The following is a 16,985-nucleotide window of genomic DNA, read 5'->3' as shown; positions in this document are numbered from 1 at the left end:
ATGCTGTTAGTCAAAAAATATGATGTCATCATCACTACAATACTGGTTCCCAGCAAAGTGTTTTTTTCATATCAGAAAACAGATGATAGTCAGATGTGGTCAAATCAGGAGAATAGGGAGGGCAATCAACCCATTCAAAGCTACAGTCGTGCACAGCAGCCATTGAAACCAAGAGCCTTTGTGCTGGAGCATTGTCCTGATGAAACGACCCCTTTCATCAGTTTCCCTGGGCGTTTGGTCTTGATAGCCTTTCATAACTGCTACGACTTGGCACAGTACTCTCCTTTGATGGTATGGCCCCTTTGAAGATAATACACACAAAGCCTCTTGCATCCCAAACAACTGAGTCCATTACCTCCCCTGCAGATGAAGCGACCTTGACTTTCTTTGGAGCAAGTGAGGAGAGATGTTTCTACTGCATCCATTGTGTTTTTGACTTTGCTCAAGGTGATGAACCCAACATTTATCCTGTGTTAGGATACATTCAAAGGAAACCAGCTGGACCTGCCTCAAACAATTTCAGATTTTCCTGTGATGCAATCAGGCTGGTGCACTTTTAATCAGGTGTCAGAAGATGTAGCATCCACCAAGCAGAAGCCTTTGTCATGCCAAGTTCATTGTGCAGAATATTCTCAACTCACTCACGGTATATACTAATAGCATTGACTGCTTGATCAATTGCCTGTCATCCATCACCATGTGGTGAACATGATCAATGTTTTCCTCGGTAGTAAGATGTCCATAACTTGGGTAATCTTAAAAATTCAGCTGCCCACTTTAGCACTGTTGATAAAACTGGAGCATAATCCCCTAATGTAGCAACCATGTCAGCATGAATGTCTTTAGGGGCTAAACTATTTTTCTGCAGGTACTTGATAACACCACGATGCCAAATTTTGTCCATTTTCAAGATAAGTTGCTACTAGTTACTTTTGAAGTCTTCTTTGAACAGTCAGATGTCAGTTTACATGGAAAGTAACAATGCCGTTATTAATAAGAAGAGCTGAAATTAATGCATGCAAGATTTAACAGCTCCAGCATCACTCCTTCATATGAACTTTTCAGCCCACCCTCATAATTTCATTATTTTTGCAGCGCACCAAGATACATTTCACAGCATATCAATGAGCTGTATGGCATCCAGCTATAGATATAGATACCATGCCAAAGTAGACAGTGGAGCACAATACAGTTCTGGACCTTTCGGATCCTATCAACACACCCAATCCATGCTAGCATAGAACAAAATGTTAAATGATGATGTAATAGATTGAAGTTGCAGCAATACATTGCTTTCCGTCAGCTGAAATCTTAGCGATTTCAAGGGAGCCTAGAGGTCTTTTCAATACAACACTACTGCCTGACAAGTTACAATGGTGATGAGGATAAGGAGTTTGCTTCTTTGACAAAAAGTTGTATGTGTGGTGCCTTTTCTTCTCATCATTATTGTGCTAGAATGATAAGGGCACTGGCATGGGTCAAGTATTTGTATCCTGTCTTTAAAAATTCGTTGTTTCTGTAACAAAACATTTAACTGTGGATGGCCCAGTCCATTTAGTTAACAAGAGAAATGTAGTTTATACTACAGGAAGCTGGATCACTGTATTGGTGCTTTGTTAGCTTGTTTCTTTTCCCCATCAAATCCTTTTATGGGAAAAAGAGACCCACATCCTATGAGTAGTGGAAGTGAACTCTTAACCATTTAATACTTTAAAAAAGGGCTAGAAAGAGCCAACTGCAAGGGGTGATTCTAATACACAGATGACCTATACAAAAATCAGTGGTAAAATATTGAAAGATTCATCTAAAATTAGGTTCAATGAAGAGTTACCACCAAATAACCCAGATCCATCAATACTTCAGACATTTATGCATACTGATTGGATGAGGTCACTTAATATAAAATCAAAAATAAGGACAAGTTCTATGTATACTCCTAAAACTCTTCTGATTTTTCTTTATACACAACATTTTTCAGTAGTTACATTCAAATTAAAATCTTCCATCACAATTTTAAGTCAGAATCCAGTGTTAAGTTCGAAACACCAGATTAATATTGATTAATTTCAATATTAGTTAAAACACATAAGTAGTGTATTTCACTGGAAATATGATCACAAAATAGTTAATGGTAGTTGTAAACTTAATTATCTTGCAGCAACATTAGAAACATTGCTAACACCTGGAAATACTGCAACACATTTGTTGAAAAACACTGCTTTAAATCAATGACTAATATATTCATGTGAGTCATTAATTTGATTTGCATGGCGACAACTGTTACACCTTATCTTTAAATTATAACCACCTTCTGACCTAGCTTCCTTCCTGAGCCATTTGTATCTATCCCATCTTTACCCCTTCTCTCTCCACAATGGTATTTCCCATCAACCACACCTCCACCTTTGTTCATTACTAGCTATATTACTAGCTATTCACCTCTATTCTTATCTCCAACCATCTCTCACTCTCCCCACACATTCTTTTGAACCAAACCCCCTCCTAAATCTACAGTCTACATCCTCTTGTGCTCATCATGTACCCTGAAGGATTTGCTCTGGCATCCTACCATCTCTTCTTTCCAGTTACTCCCACCCTTATAAAATGTGAGGTAGCCATATATCTTCACTATTGCAAGAAACCTGTACTTGTCCCTCTCAATACCTGGCATAAAGCCACCTCCCTTCTCTCAAATACCCCCCCCCCACTTAGTTGAAGGGGATTTTCTTCCTCATTTTTCTTTCTTGTCTTGCAAGTCAATTGGCAACTTCACTGGTGCTGGGTGCTTGAGAAAAGTAAGTGGTACACACTGTAAAGTGGTTGACATTAGAAAGGGCATCCAACCATAGAAACCATGCCAAAGCTGACACTGGAGCTCAACACAGCCTTGTGGCTTGCCAGAACTTGATGAACTGTCCAACTCATTCCAACACAGAAAACAGATGTTAAATAATGATGATAATGATGACAAAGAGATTTAGGGGTTGAAAATAAAAAAACAGAACAATGGCTGTATGTCATAAATAGGGATGTAGCAAAGGGGTAATAATCTCACACAAAAAATATGTGCACCTAGTTAAAAAAATGTTTTACTCAGATATACAACTAATATTTCATTTTATAGTATATTAGCTGCCATGATTTTCATGGCAGGGAAAGTATTAAACTTTAAAAATTCACTGATACATAATCTCTGTGGCACCTTATTCAAATAGACTGAACCAACTGTTCCTTCAATTGCACTGATTCTATTTAGTACCAACTTCCTGTTGGGGGCTTTCTAAAAATTTTTTTTTTTTTTTTGTTTCTTTACCTTTAATACATCAACTGAAAAATTTAAGAAAAATGTTAACTACATTGCACTATTTTGATTAACTAGATTCTATCCAATTTCTCATTCAAGGGAGTTTCATTGTTTGGAACTAATCTAACAAGTCCCAATCCTGATCAGTAAAAATTGTTCTTTTTCAATAAACATTTTACCTGTCTTAGTACTCATATTTGCCTCCATTTAAAACTCACTGGACAGTAACAGCCTTTGTAGCTTTATTTTGAGAAACTTGGTTATAAAAATATTAAAATGGAATGAGAAATCACTGAAGAATTTCTTTTGGGTGATTTTTATATGAAACAAAAAATATAGACAAACAAAAGAGGAAGATATCATCATCATTTAACATCTGTCTTCCATGCTGGCATGGATTGGACAAAATCCAAGCTGGAAGACTATGTCAAGCTCCAGCATTGGCTTTAGCATGGTTTCTATAGCTGGATGCCCTACCTAATGCCAACCACTTCAGAGTACACTGGGTGCTTTTTTCCATGGCACCAGCATTTGTAAGGTCACTGAGTAACTTGCAAGACAAGACCCTATCAACTGAGAGAAAGTGTAGTATTGAGGGAGGCAGCTTTCTGCCAGGTGTTGAGAGGTTGAAGTGTGTTAAAGAGGAACACATGACTTGTTGTAAGGAAGATGCATAGTTGCTTCTGCTGGAAAGGGAGAAAGGATGATGGTGATGAGATATCAGGGCATATCCTCAAGGTACAAGAAGGTGGATGCATGAGAGAGCAGAGACAAAATCATCAAAGATGGGTAGGTTTGCGAGAGTGTGAAAAGAGACTGACAGGTGGTTGGAAATGGTGATAGAAGGCAGTGAAGGATTGATACAGGTGGAAGTGCAGCCAATGGTGAATCTCAGTTTGTGGGGAGAAGTAAGGTAAAGGATAATAGGGGTGTGTCCAGGAGGAGGAGGTAATAAGTGGCAGTGTATAAAGGGAGGGGGTGGATAGATGAGAAATAGGGAGATGATATGATGAGTGAGTGGGGAAGGGTGTATTGGACAGAGGCAAGAGTCACAAGAAAATTTGACTTGAAAAAACAACATGTTTTAGAGAGTCTATCTCACCACCCCATCCATTTATTGAAAAGTACCCATTACACTCCTGGAGTGGTTGGCATTAGGAAGGCCATCCAGCTGTAGAAACCATGCCAAATCAGGTTGGAACCTGGTACAACTCTCTGACTCATCAGCTCCAATCAAACTGTCTAACCCATGCCAGTTGGAGAGTGGATATTAGATGATGATGATGGATATAAGGGATAGGAATGATAATAGAATATAAGTAATCACTGAGTAAAACATTGTCCCTTCACTTTTAGTTAAATTCTATTCTTGCGTAAGGAAATCCAAGAAAACAGATGACTTTTGCATTATAATGGTTAATAAACACCATTACAAACCAAGGTTTACAAATTGTCCCCAACCCCTACTGTTATGTAATTGAAATTTATACAAGGTCAAGGAGTCACCAACTGACAGAGTTACACAGAAACCCAAGTAGTATAATAAGCAGTCAACCACAACGGGATTTTTTTGTTTTGTATGTAGGATATACATTATCAGACAATCATAAACTGTTGTGACAAACTCACTAATGCATGAAGTCAAGCATGAACAGTTGTTCCTAGGCAGTCTAGAGACTGTTTCTTGGGTGTTACATTAGTGTTATTATTACATTTTTTTAAACTAACTTATCAACATCATCACTACGACCACCCTTCAGCTGTTGTCAATGTCATCATCAATTTACTTCTACTTTCCAAACTGGCATGGGTCGGATGAGTCATCACAGTCCAAGTCAGGTTTTATTCAGAGTGACTACCCTCCTAGACACATCACATTAGATAACTAGGTCACACTTATACATTTCATTTTGACAGTGTTTCTACATTTTTTGCACTATTTACATAATTCAATGTCAATTAACCAATAACTTAACATTTTGATATTACTTTATCAAATAATACCAAAGCTCTCTTCGCATGAATGCACTGTAATACCCAACTATAATTTACATCTTGTATAATATAACAGAATCAAAAGAATATTCAATACATGAATTATAATGTATAGCAAGAAAAGTCCCCCTCAATAACTGAATAATTAAATGTAATCCTAACAAAGAACCAAAATTCCACTAAATAAATAAATTAACAGGGCACATAGTGCCTCGATGTGCATGATAGTCCACTAGATGAATGGATTATACAATTAGCTTTTTAGAAAAATAATTTGAAGTCTTTTAAAATCAGTTAAAACATGTGGTCACATAACCTCCTGTTCGAAATAGTAACCAAATCTCCATCAGGTCACACCTTACTGTCTGGGAAAAAGGAAGGACACATCAGATTATCCAGTCACACCAGATACACTGTGTAAGAAAATAATATGATCATGGCTGGGATACTTGATTAGAGCTAAAAATACTTTGATTAGAGCTTCTTTTAGAGAGTCATCTTCTATTATAATTCTATTCACATCCAAGATACATAACAAAATATAAATCAACTCTAGCATGATAAAAAGAAAAGCTCACCTTGACAGGATATGAACTCAAAACTAAATAATGCAAGCCATTTTGAACAAAAGCTAACATTTCCAGCAGTGAAGTGTACTTACTATTAGCATGTTTTTACAACTAGATGGACTGAGCCAATTAAAGAGACTTAAATATGGACATGACCAAGTAGTACTGATTAGAGAGAAAATTAACTCCAGCAAATCATGATAACATATTACTCATTTAAGCAGAAGTAGGTCTTATCATCATCATTTTAACATCCATCCTTCAGGTGACAGAAACTATAGCTATACACATACATGCATACATGTATGTGTGCAGTTGTGTGTCTGAGTGTGGTGAACTGTTTTAAGTTGGATTTAAATATAGTTGAATAACAAACAACAGCAATATTCTCAACAATAAATGTCTTTTATAACCCAATGCTGGCAAACAACCAAATTATAACAAAGATCTTCAGAATTAAAATAGCTTAAATAGTTTCAAGCCAACATTTCAGCATTTCTGAAGAGGGAAAACTCACAAATCTATTTTAAAAGATAATTTATTTATCTTGTTCTTTTTTTAATAAACAATCTGCATAGGAGAGAAAGAGTCAGAGAATTAGAAGGGAAAGGGAAAAAAAGAACTATAATTATATATATATATATATATATATATATATATATATTATATATATATATATATGAGCCAGTGTGTTTGTGTGAAATGGAAGAGTTTGAATGTGTGAGTGTGCTTATGAGTGAAACAGAAGAGAGTAAAGAGAGATTTTTTTTTTTGTGTATCTGTGTTTGTCTTTTTTATGAAGTGTTTGTAAATCATGTGTGTATCTTGTTGCATGTGTGTGTGTGTGAGAGTGAGAAAGATAGAAGAGAATAAGGGGAAGGAGAAATTACTAATTCTTTCTAATTTTGGTACAAGGCCAGCAATTTCGAGGGGGAGGTGCAAGTAAATTACATTGACCCCAGTACTTGATTGGTACTTATTTTACTGACCCTGAAAGGATGCTGAACATAAAGAGCTGGAAGAAATGCCACTAAACATTTTGTCCGACAAGCTAATGATTCTGCTAGCTCACCACTTTGAAAGAGAAATGAATAATAATGCGCAAGTAGCTATGTAGCTCATCTACAACAACAACAACAAAAAAAACCTGTTCTGGCCCCTTCTCTCATACTTTAACTAGCTTAACCCTTTAACATTTAAACCAACCATATCTGGCCAAAATATTCTGTCCATTTTATGTTCAAACTGGCAATATCCAGTCTCTCACACCTACCCTACAATGTCATTCTAAAAATACACAATCACATCATTGAAATTTCAAAGCTATGATTAATTGAAAGTAATGCAAATAAGTATTACATTTGACAGAATAATCTGAATACTACTAAAGGGTCAAAGCTGCCTCCCTCTTTGCTGTAATCCCATATTGCATGATAACTTAACTAATGCTGGTGCTGAGGAAAAAAAACACCCAGTGGTTACAATTAGGAAGGGTAACTAGCCATAGAAACCTCACCAAAGCAGATATTGGAGAGTGGTGCCATCCTCAGACATGTCAGTTCCTGTCGAACCATCCAACCCATGCCAACATAGAAGATGGATGTTAAAAGCTGATGATGGATGAAATTGAAAAACAAACTTACTTCAGCTGTGTGAGAGAAGATACATTTTACATAAATGTCTCTATTGTTTAAATAAATTAATTCTAGAATAACAGTGAGGGATTTTTCCCAGATTATTAACCTTGTCTTCTATATTACTATTTATAATAGAATTCAACTGGATTATACTCTCCCAACATTCACCTACCACATTTCTCTAACCCTCAGTAGGGGTAGCTCTAACACAGTGGTTCTAAACTGGGATCCATATGACCCCTTGGATGTCCATATAAGATTTTTGAGGGTCCACACAAATAAAATAGTAAATTGGAAACTCACAGTAGTAGTTTTAAGGGTCCATATTGATCTTGCTGTATCTATTGCAAGAAACAGCAAAATTTTTGTCTAACATTTTACATAGTTCAACCTCCACAGGTAAATGTGTGAAAAACAAAATAAGAATTTTGAAAGAAATATCTAGTTTTACACTTCATGTGGTGATGGGAGCCCACCAAAGTTATATAGTAATCAAAGGGGTCCATAGGTTAAGAAAAAATTGAGAATCATTGATTTAACACATCTTTATAGCTATGTGGTTAAGTTCAATTTCCAACTGTGTGGTCTTAGGTTTAGTCCCACTGCATGTCATCTTTGGCAAGTGGCTCTTACAACTGTCCTGGGTCAACTACTGCTTTGTGAGTAAAATTGGTAGGTGGTAGACAGAAACTGCATGTAAGAAAACAGTGTTGTTGTGTTTGTTCCCAGTGAACACTTCTCTCACTCTCCCTCTCTCAGAATTGTGGAGTAAAAGCTCATCTTTTTTTTTTCTTATATAAAATAATGGTTGGTGACAGGAAGAGCAAGCAACCATGTATAAAAAAAAAACTGCTTCAAATAGTACCCATCTAACTCATACCAGCATAGTAAAACATGTAAAATGAACAAGTAAGCCTAGCCCTTGATTGCTTTTAGTGCAGCAAGTATATGGATCCTTAACAGTATTGGACTACACATTCCTTTACAAAGGACCAGATTGTCAAAAAGTACAGATAGAAAAGAGAGCAGCAACTGTATGATGTTGGGCCTGGATTGCAGAGCATAATATTGTATTTATTTGTTGTTGGCACTCCGTCGCTTACGACGTCGAGGGTTCCAGTTGATCCGATCAACGGAACAGCCTGCTCGTGAAATTAACATGCAAGTGGCTGAGCACTCCACAGACACATGTACCCTTAACGTAGTTCTCGGGGATATTCAGTGTGACAAGGCTGACCCTTTGAATTACAGGCACAACAGAAACAGGAAGTAAGAATGAGAGAAAGTTGTGGTGAAAGAGTACAGCAGGGTTCACCACCATTCCCTGCCGGAGCCTTGTGGAGCTTTAGGTGTTTTCGCTCAATAAACACTCACAACGCCCTGTCTGGGAATCGAAACCGCGATCCTATGACCGCAAGTCCGCTGCCCTAACCACTGGGCCATTGCGCCTCCACTGTATTTATTTAATCCTTAAGCATTCAGATTACTTTGTCAAATGTAATGCTTATACATTCACATTCTTTTGAATTAATCTTGCATTATTTCATAGCTTTGAGATTTTGACAATATGATTGTTTACTTTTAGAGTTATATTGTAGAGTAGGTATAAGAGTCCGAATCTGGCCAGTTTGATCATAAAACAGGTAAAATATTTGAGCAAGATACAGCTGGTTAAACATCAATTTGTAACTAGTTCCCTTCCCAAGATTTTATTAGTTTCACCAGATCAGTAACATCCATCTTAGCTACATACAAAGATCAACATAGTGAAAAATCATGAGCTTTGTTTTCATCTTCACTCCACCAAAGCATTCATCTTCAGAACCCATGAAAATGTATTATAAAAAGATTAAACAAAATGCTAGGTTTTTCTGTTATGTACTATATTCAATGGCATATAAGACAGATTGTTTTTTTATTTTAAATGCCTCCAAAGCATCAACCTGGATCCTATGTACAAAACTGAGCCTATATTACATGCTTTGTTGGCACTCTGTTGCTTATGACGTCGAGGGTTCCAGTTGATCCGATCAACGGAACAGCCCGCTCGTGAAATTAACGTGCAAGTGGCTGAGCACTCCACAGACACATGTACCTTTAATGTAGTTCTCAGGGATATTCAGCGTGACACAGAGTGACAAGGCTGACCCTTGGAATTACAGGCACAACAGAAACAGGAAGTAAGAGTGAGAGAAACTTGTGGTAAAAGAGTACAGCAGGGTTCGCCACCATCCTCTGCCGGAACCTCGTGGAGCTTTGGGTGTTTTCGCTCAATAAACACTCACAACGCCTGGTCTGGGAATCGAAACCGCGACCCTATGACCGCGAATCCGCTGCCCTAACCACTGGGCCATTGCGCCTTCATATATACATGTACACACACACGTGTATATATATATATATATATATATATACACACACACACACACGTGTGCAGTGGATTTTCATGTACAAATCAAGAGGAGGAAGAAGAAGAATTAGAAAAGAAAGCTATTTGGCAGTTGTGAAGCACTAAAGGACATAGCCTACAAACATAGCTGATGGTGGTGTAGTTTAGCTAGTCCTAGATCAACCTTGAAAAATACATCCCAAATATGATCATCCTAACTTTTTAGAGTTATGTAGAACTACATTATCTATTGTACCATTTCTTTGTTTAAGATAGCAGGGTGTAATCTGAGAGAGATTTGGCAGTTATTTCTAGCAGGTTGCATCACCACATAAACTCTCATCCTTGTGCATATTGTTGCGGAAAATACTACTATACCAGAATATGACTGCAGTGATGTTTAATGAAATTGAAATGGCTGTCATGAATGATTTCATTATCTTCTGAAAGAGAGATGCCAATGCAATGCATTAGAAACTGTAAGAGAAGATAGATTGGAACATGGTGTATGCAGAAATACAGAAGATGAGGTTAATAAGATAGAAAACCCTTACAAATGTGATATTACTGTTGGAAATATAATTATCAGTCATGCGTTTGGCTTCAAACACGTTTAAAAAATTCATTTTCCAATGAGGATGTTTTAAAACACTGAAAGAAAGATGGTTACTTCAAACTCTTACCTCTTTGTTCTTCGTGCAGTGTAGGTTTTAGGTACATGGTCCTAGAAAAGAAAAGAATAAAGATGGGGATAGATAATAAATTCATAATGGGGAGATATTATTTAGATTTACATTCCAATTTAATATGTGTGTGTGTTTGATAACGATAAATGAAGGAGAAAGAGAAAGAAAAAGGACAAAAGGAGTTAAAAAGAGAGAGAGAAAAAAGTATAAGAGGATATGTGACAGAAGAGAGATGAGCAAAATAAGAAAGTGTATAAGAAGGAGAGTGAAGAGAGAGAAGAAGAGATAGAATAGAACAGTATATATTTTCCTGAAATAAGAAAGAAAAGATAGGGGGTAGATGTGTATGTATATATATAATGAATGAAATAATTTGCCAACAAATATACACCAGTGTACAGGATACACTGCACATTTTCAACTAGATTTTTTTCATCATTTTACATCTGTGTTCCATACTTGCATGAGTTAGATGGTTTGACAAGGATCTGATGAGTTGAAGGGTTGCCTTGTGTCCCAGTGTCTGTCTGCTTTGGCATAGTTTCTTTCTATGGCTGGATGTTCTTTCTAACATCAACCACTTTACAGTGTGTACTGAGTGCTTTTTATTTTCATGCTACTGGCACTATCAAGGTCACCATGTAGCTTGCAAGTCAACAAACCCAAGGAAGAGGGATGTTGCATCTGTACGTTGGATGGGAGTTAAGGTAAGAGGAAAGAGGTTGGGGTAGAGCAGGCTCTTATTGTAGAGGAGCTACATGGCTACTCACATACTTCAGAGAATACATTTTTGGAGGGCAAGAAAAATCCGTTTTAAATGCAAGAAAATATAGAGAATTTAAATTTATTTTAACATTTGGTACCACCTTTTAACCATTTGCCTATGGCCATATTGAAGTACCACTTTTTAATAGAGCAACAACTCTGAACTGTGTTGTTATTGCTAACCAGCTAAGTTACAACTTCTAATAACAACCCTTTCTACTATAAGCACAAAATCTGTAATGCAGGGGAGAGGGATAGTCAATTACATTGATCCCAGTACTCAACTGGTACTTAATTTATTGACTCTGAAAAGATGAATGGTAAAGCTGACTTCGGTGGAATTTGAATACAGAACATAATCATTTTGTTTGGCATACTAACAATTCTGCCAGCTCACCACCTTATAATAATAATAATTTTGGCACAAGGCCAGCAATGTAATGATAATAATAATGGTTTCTACATTTGGTAAAAGTCCACAAATTTTGGGAAGCAATACAGTTGATTACATCAACTCTAATATTTAACTAGTATGTATTTTAAACACCCTGTATGGAAGAAAGAACAGTGGGACTTGAACAAAGAAGTCAAAAGAACACTGCTCCACCACTCAAATGCCTTTTGTTAGGTATAATAATGCCTTATAGTATAAGCACAAGGCCTGAAATTTGGTGGGGGAGAACTAGTCAGTTACATCAACCTCAGTATTCGACTGGTACTTTATTTTATTGACCCCCAAAAGGATGAAAGGCAAAGTTGACCTCAGCAGGATTTGAACTCAAAATGTAAAGAACCAAAAGAAATGCTGCAAAGCATTTTGTCTGGTGTGATAACAATTCTACCAGCTTGCCAGCTTTATTTTAATGTTAATGGTTTCTGATTTTAGGCACAAGGCCAACAATTTTAAAAGGGTGAGGATTAGTTGATATCATTGACTCCAGTACTTAACTGATACTTTACCTTGAAGAGATGAAAGGCAAAGTTAATCTCAGCAGAATTTGAACTCAGAATGTAAAAAGCTGGATCAATTGTTACAAGTCATTTTTTTCTGACTTCTGAAAACTCATAACCAACACAAGGCCACATATTTTGGAGGTAGGGGTTACAGTGCTTCACTTGTGGCATAAAGCCATGCGTTTCATTTTACAGCAAAGAAACAGGGTATTAAATCAATGCTGATATTTTACTGGTGCTTATTTTATTAACCCTAGAATGATGAAAGGCAAAACTCAATAGATGTAACTGTACACCAAAAAAGCATTTAGTCTGGCATACTTATAATTACTGTTACTCTGCTAACCCTTACCCTTCTAATATTGATGACATGAAAATATGAACAGAAGTTATGTGAAGATCAATAATGACAAATACATAAAAAACAAAATTAATGACTGTTAGCATGAAGATAAATCAGTTCAAATTAATCTTCCAAAACAAATATGTTACAGGACAATCGAGATACTTTCCTGATAAACAAAAATAATATTTTCGATCAAGAAAAATGCTTTTGTTTGATCAACTAAAATGTTTTTCTTGACAATTTTATTATCAACAAAAATAGTTTTCTTGATCAACAAAAAAAATTTTTTTAAATAAATAAATAATAAATAAATAAAAAACAAAAATAAAAAACTTGTGATCAACAAAAATACTTTCTTTCATTAATGGAAATGCTTTTCTTAAACAACAGAAATACTTTTCTTGATCAACCATAATATTTTTTTTTTTTAAATAACAATCATAAATTTTCCACGAAATGTGCATTTTGTTTCCTTAAAAGTGAAACAGTGCAGAAATCATGTGTTAGTCAAAGTCAAGCTGAAGTTGAAGTGCAGTTTAAAAATGTTTGGTGCATCACACACATGCACTCTAACAGAAAGAAGGAAGAGAGAACTAGTAAATAACAGTAACATCAAGCTCAAATACTAATGTGTACTAAAACATTGAGCTCTTTTATAAGCATGGTTTTATTGGAACACTACAATGGTGGTATTGGTGGTGAGATGATGGTAATAATAGTGTTGGTGATGATAGAGGCTCAACTTACCAAGGAAGACTTGGTTCCTGTCCAAACTGCTGTGTTCAGTATCAGTACATAGGATAAAGTTTAAGTGTTGGTTCCTTACAGAGTATATCTGAGAATACACTACATCTCTTATGTAGCCACTAATATAGCACATCCTACACAGTATTGTAGTATTCCTGTATATTAACTAGTCATTCGCCTGTTATAAGATACTTATGATTCCTACCATTAACTAGTCAACACCTTTAGTAAAGTAAGCACTAACTAATTCACTGTAGCAACAAAGACAACTTTCATTAATTTAGACTAATGATTTTCAACACGTTTGTAGCTCGATGTTCCCTTTCAATGAATAGCATCTTATACACAGATCTCCTCCCCATATTTAAAAAGGATATATGGCTGCATGATTAAGAAGTTTGATTTCCAACCATGTGGTTTTAGGTGCAGTTCTACTGCATGGCACTTTGGAGAAGTGTCTTCTACTAAAGCTCTAGGCTGACCACAAAAGCAGTGAGTGGTAAATAGAAAGAAGCTCAGCATAAATGAAGTGTGTGTGTACGTGTGTGTGTGTGTGTGTAACCTTGGATAAGTGTCTCTCTGTAGCTCTAGCCTGACCAAAGCCCTGTGAGTGATAAATAGGAAACTGAAAGAAGCCTTTCACATATGATGTGAATATATATATATATATATATATATATATATATTTATAAAAAAGAAGTTTGAAAACGCCAATATATAAAAAATGAATTTTAATTTAAAATTTTGTCAGAAATATTTTTAATATGTTTCGGTTCTTGTGAAAACGAACCTTATCAAAAATACATATTTAAAAAAATGAAATTAAATGAAGAGTTCATAATTTTTCTTTACTGGTGTCAATAGTCCACGTGGGAGCATTTTTTGTTGGTTGTAGTAGTAGTGTATATATATAGATATATATATATATATATATCATCATTATTATTTAATGTCTGTTTACCATGCTGGCATAGATTGGATGGTTTGACAAGAGCTGACCAGCTGAAGAGCTGTTCAGGCTCCATGTCTGTTTTGGCATGGTTTCTATGGCTGGATGCCCTTCCTAATGCCAACCACTTTACAGAGTGTATTGGGTGCATTTACGCAGCACTATCACAGGTGCCTTTTTCATGGCACCAGAACCTACGAGCCTGCAAAATTAGGGATGTTCAGCTGAGAGAGTTGCAGGAGACAAACCTAAATGCAAGGGCAACCACACTTTTACTTAGCTTAATATGTCTTTTCAAGCACAGCAAACCATCAGGAGTCTCATTTCCTGTCATCCCCTCTGTGAGTCCCAATGTCTGTAGATCCTTTCTCACCACTTCATCCTATATCTTCCTGGGTCTACCCCTTCCACATGTTCCCTCTACAATTAGTGATTGGCACCTCTTGAAACAATTGTCTTCATTCATATGCATTATATGGCCATACCTGTGCAGTCTTCTCTCTTGTACACTACATCTGATGCTACATATACCCAGTTTTTCTCTCAAATCACTTACACTCTGTTGCATATGCACACTGATATTACCCATCCAGCAAAGTACACTGGCTTCATTTCTCCCAAGTCTTCACATTTCCTCAGTAGTCATAGCCCATGTCTCACTGCCATGTAGCATAGCTGTTCATACACAGGCATCATACCATCTGCCTGTCACTCAGAGAGAGAGAGAGGGGCCCTTCATTACTAACAGAGGTACTAGCTCTCTGAACTTCGCCCAGCCTATTCTTATTGTAGCAGCTATGCTTTTGGAACAACCACCCCCACTACTAACTTGGTCACTTAAGTAACGGAAACTGACTACTACTTTAAGGGATCCCCTCTGGTATATGAGCGAGTATATATATATATATATATATATATATATATATATATATATATATATATATAAATCGAAATCAAATTCAATGACAGCACTGCATGACTAGCATCCATGCTAGTGGAGCGCTAAGAGCACCATCCGAGCATGATCATTGCCAGGGCCGCTGACTGGCCCCCGTGCCAGTGATACATGGAAAACAACATTCGAGTGAGGGTGTTGCCAGTGCCAACAGACTGGCTCCTGTGTAGGTGACACGTAAAAAGCACCATTTGAGCGCGGCTGTTGCCAGTACCGCCTTACTGACCCTCATGCCGGTGGCACGTAACAGCACCCACTACACTCTCGGAGTGGTTGGCGTTAGGAAGGACATCCAGCTGTAGAAACTCTGCCAGATCAGATTGGAGCCTGATGCAGCCATCTGGCTCACCAGTCCCCAGTCAAACCATCCAACCCATGTCAGCATGGAAAGTGGACATTAAACGATGATGATGATATATGAAATTTACAGAAAAACAAAAGACAGGTGTATAAACAACAAGCAGATGTTTTAGTTTGATGCTCAGGAAGGTGAGAAAGTCATTTATGTTTCGAGCCTACGCTCTTCAACATATACAGCGAGAGAGAGATAAGTGTGTATGTTGTGCCTCCTTGTCATGTGATAGATGCAAATGAGCATCTCTGTCATACAGGCAATATCATTCATTTCTAAGCTTCCATAAAAATATGTCTGACCTTGGAGGAGAAATATTAGCCTGCTTAGAAACAGGAAATGGTAGACAATAGGAAAGGCACCTTGTCACAGAAAATCTTTCCAAGCATAGAAAAGTGGGACATTAACCCACTACTGATGATGATGTTGATGATGAAACAGAAGATAATTTTGCACAGTGGTTTATCAACAGTCATGTTTCTGCTCACTGGCAAACACAGTATACTGTCTATATTCTGAGCTTTTATCTTTTACTTGTTTCCAATCATTAGACTACAGCCATACTGAGGCAGTGCCTTGAAGAATTTTTAGCTGAACAGATCAACTCCAGTACTTATTCTACCAGTATCGTTTGCTGAACCACTAAGTTATGAGGATGCAAACACACTAACACTACTTGTCACACACACACACACATACACACACACAACAGACTTTTCTGCAGTTTCACCACCTCTCACCTGTTTCCAAGTAAGGTAACATTTCCTCGTAGCTAGACATGTTCTACACATGTTTTACACAGAAGACTGGAAATGAACAACAGCACTTGTGATGTACACACACACACACACACACACACACACAAACAGGCTTCCACATAGTTTCCATCTACTAAATCCACTGACAAGGCTTTGATGGGGCTGGAGCTATAATAGATGACACTGGTCTAAGGTGCCATGCAAAGGTACTGAACCAAAGACAACTTGGTTGGGAAGCAAGCTTCATAACCACACAGCCATGCATGTATATGAAAAATAACTAAATTAAGCACTAATGCACTTGACGTGACAAATGAGAAAATTTGAACCAATCAAGACTAAACCTGCTTTGATAAGAAATAAACACTGGACCAATACTTAAAAAAGGAAAAAAAAAAAATGAATAGAATTCCAAAATAGTTTTTGGCAGTCACCTTCAATTTGTGTAATGTGTGCATATCATTATCATCGTTTAACATCTGTTTTCTATGCTGGCATGGGTTGGACGGTTTGACTGAGGACTGGCAAGCCAGTAGGCTGCACCAGGCTCCAATCTGATCTGGCAAGGTTTCTACAGCT

General features: G+C 36.9%; 1 protein-coding gene across 7 annotated transcripts in view; it reads right to left on the bottom strand.

The window, feature by feature from the left end:
• The window catches only part of LOC106869829 (uncharacterized), a 140,333-nt gene that overhangs the window by 26,973 nt on the left and 96,375 nt on the right, over positions 1 to 16,985 (bottom strand). For all 7 annotated transcript variants that reach the window (XM_014915752.3, XM_089346579.1, XM_014915725.3 and 4 more), the window contains one exon: positions 10,578 to 10,618. In XM_014915752.3, coding sequence (XP_014771238.1) covers positions 10,578 to 10,618 — 41 coding nt within the window. The remainder of the gene's footprint in view (positions 1 to 10,577; positions 10,619 to 16,985) is intronic.

This window comes from Octopus bimaculoides, chromosome 2 (assembly GCF_046866305.1).
Source record: "Octopus bimaculoides isolate indiv1 chromosome 2, ASM4686630v1, whole genome shotgun sequence".
Classification (NCBI taxonomy): Eukaryota; Metazoa; Mollusca; class Cephalopoda; order Octopoda; family Octopodidae; genus Octopus; species Octopus bimaculoides.
The sequence above is the reverse complement of the archived record's forward strand: the minus strand, read 5'-3'. Positions and strand labels throughout refer to the sequence as shown.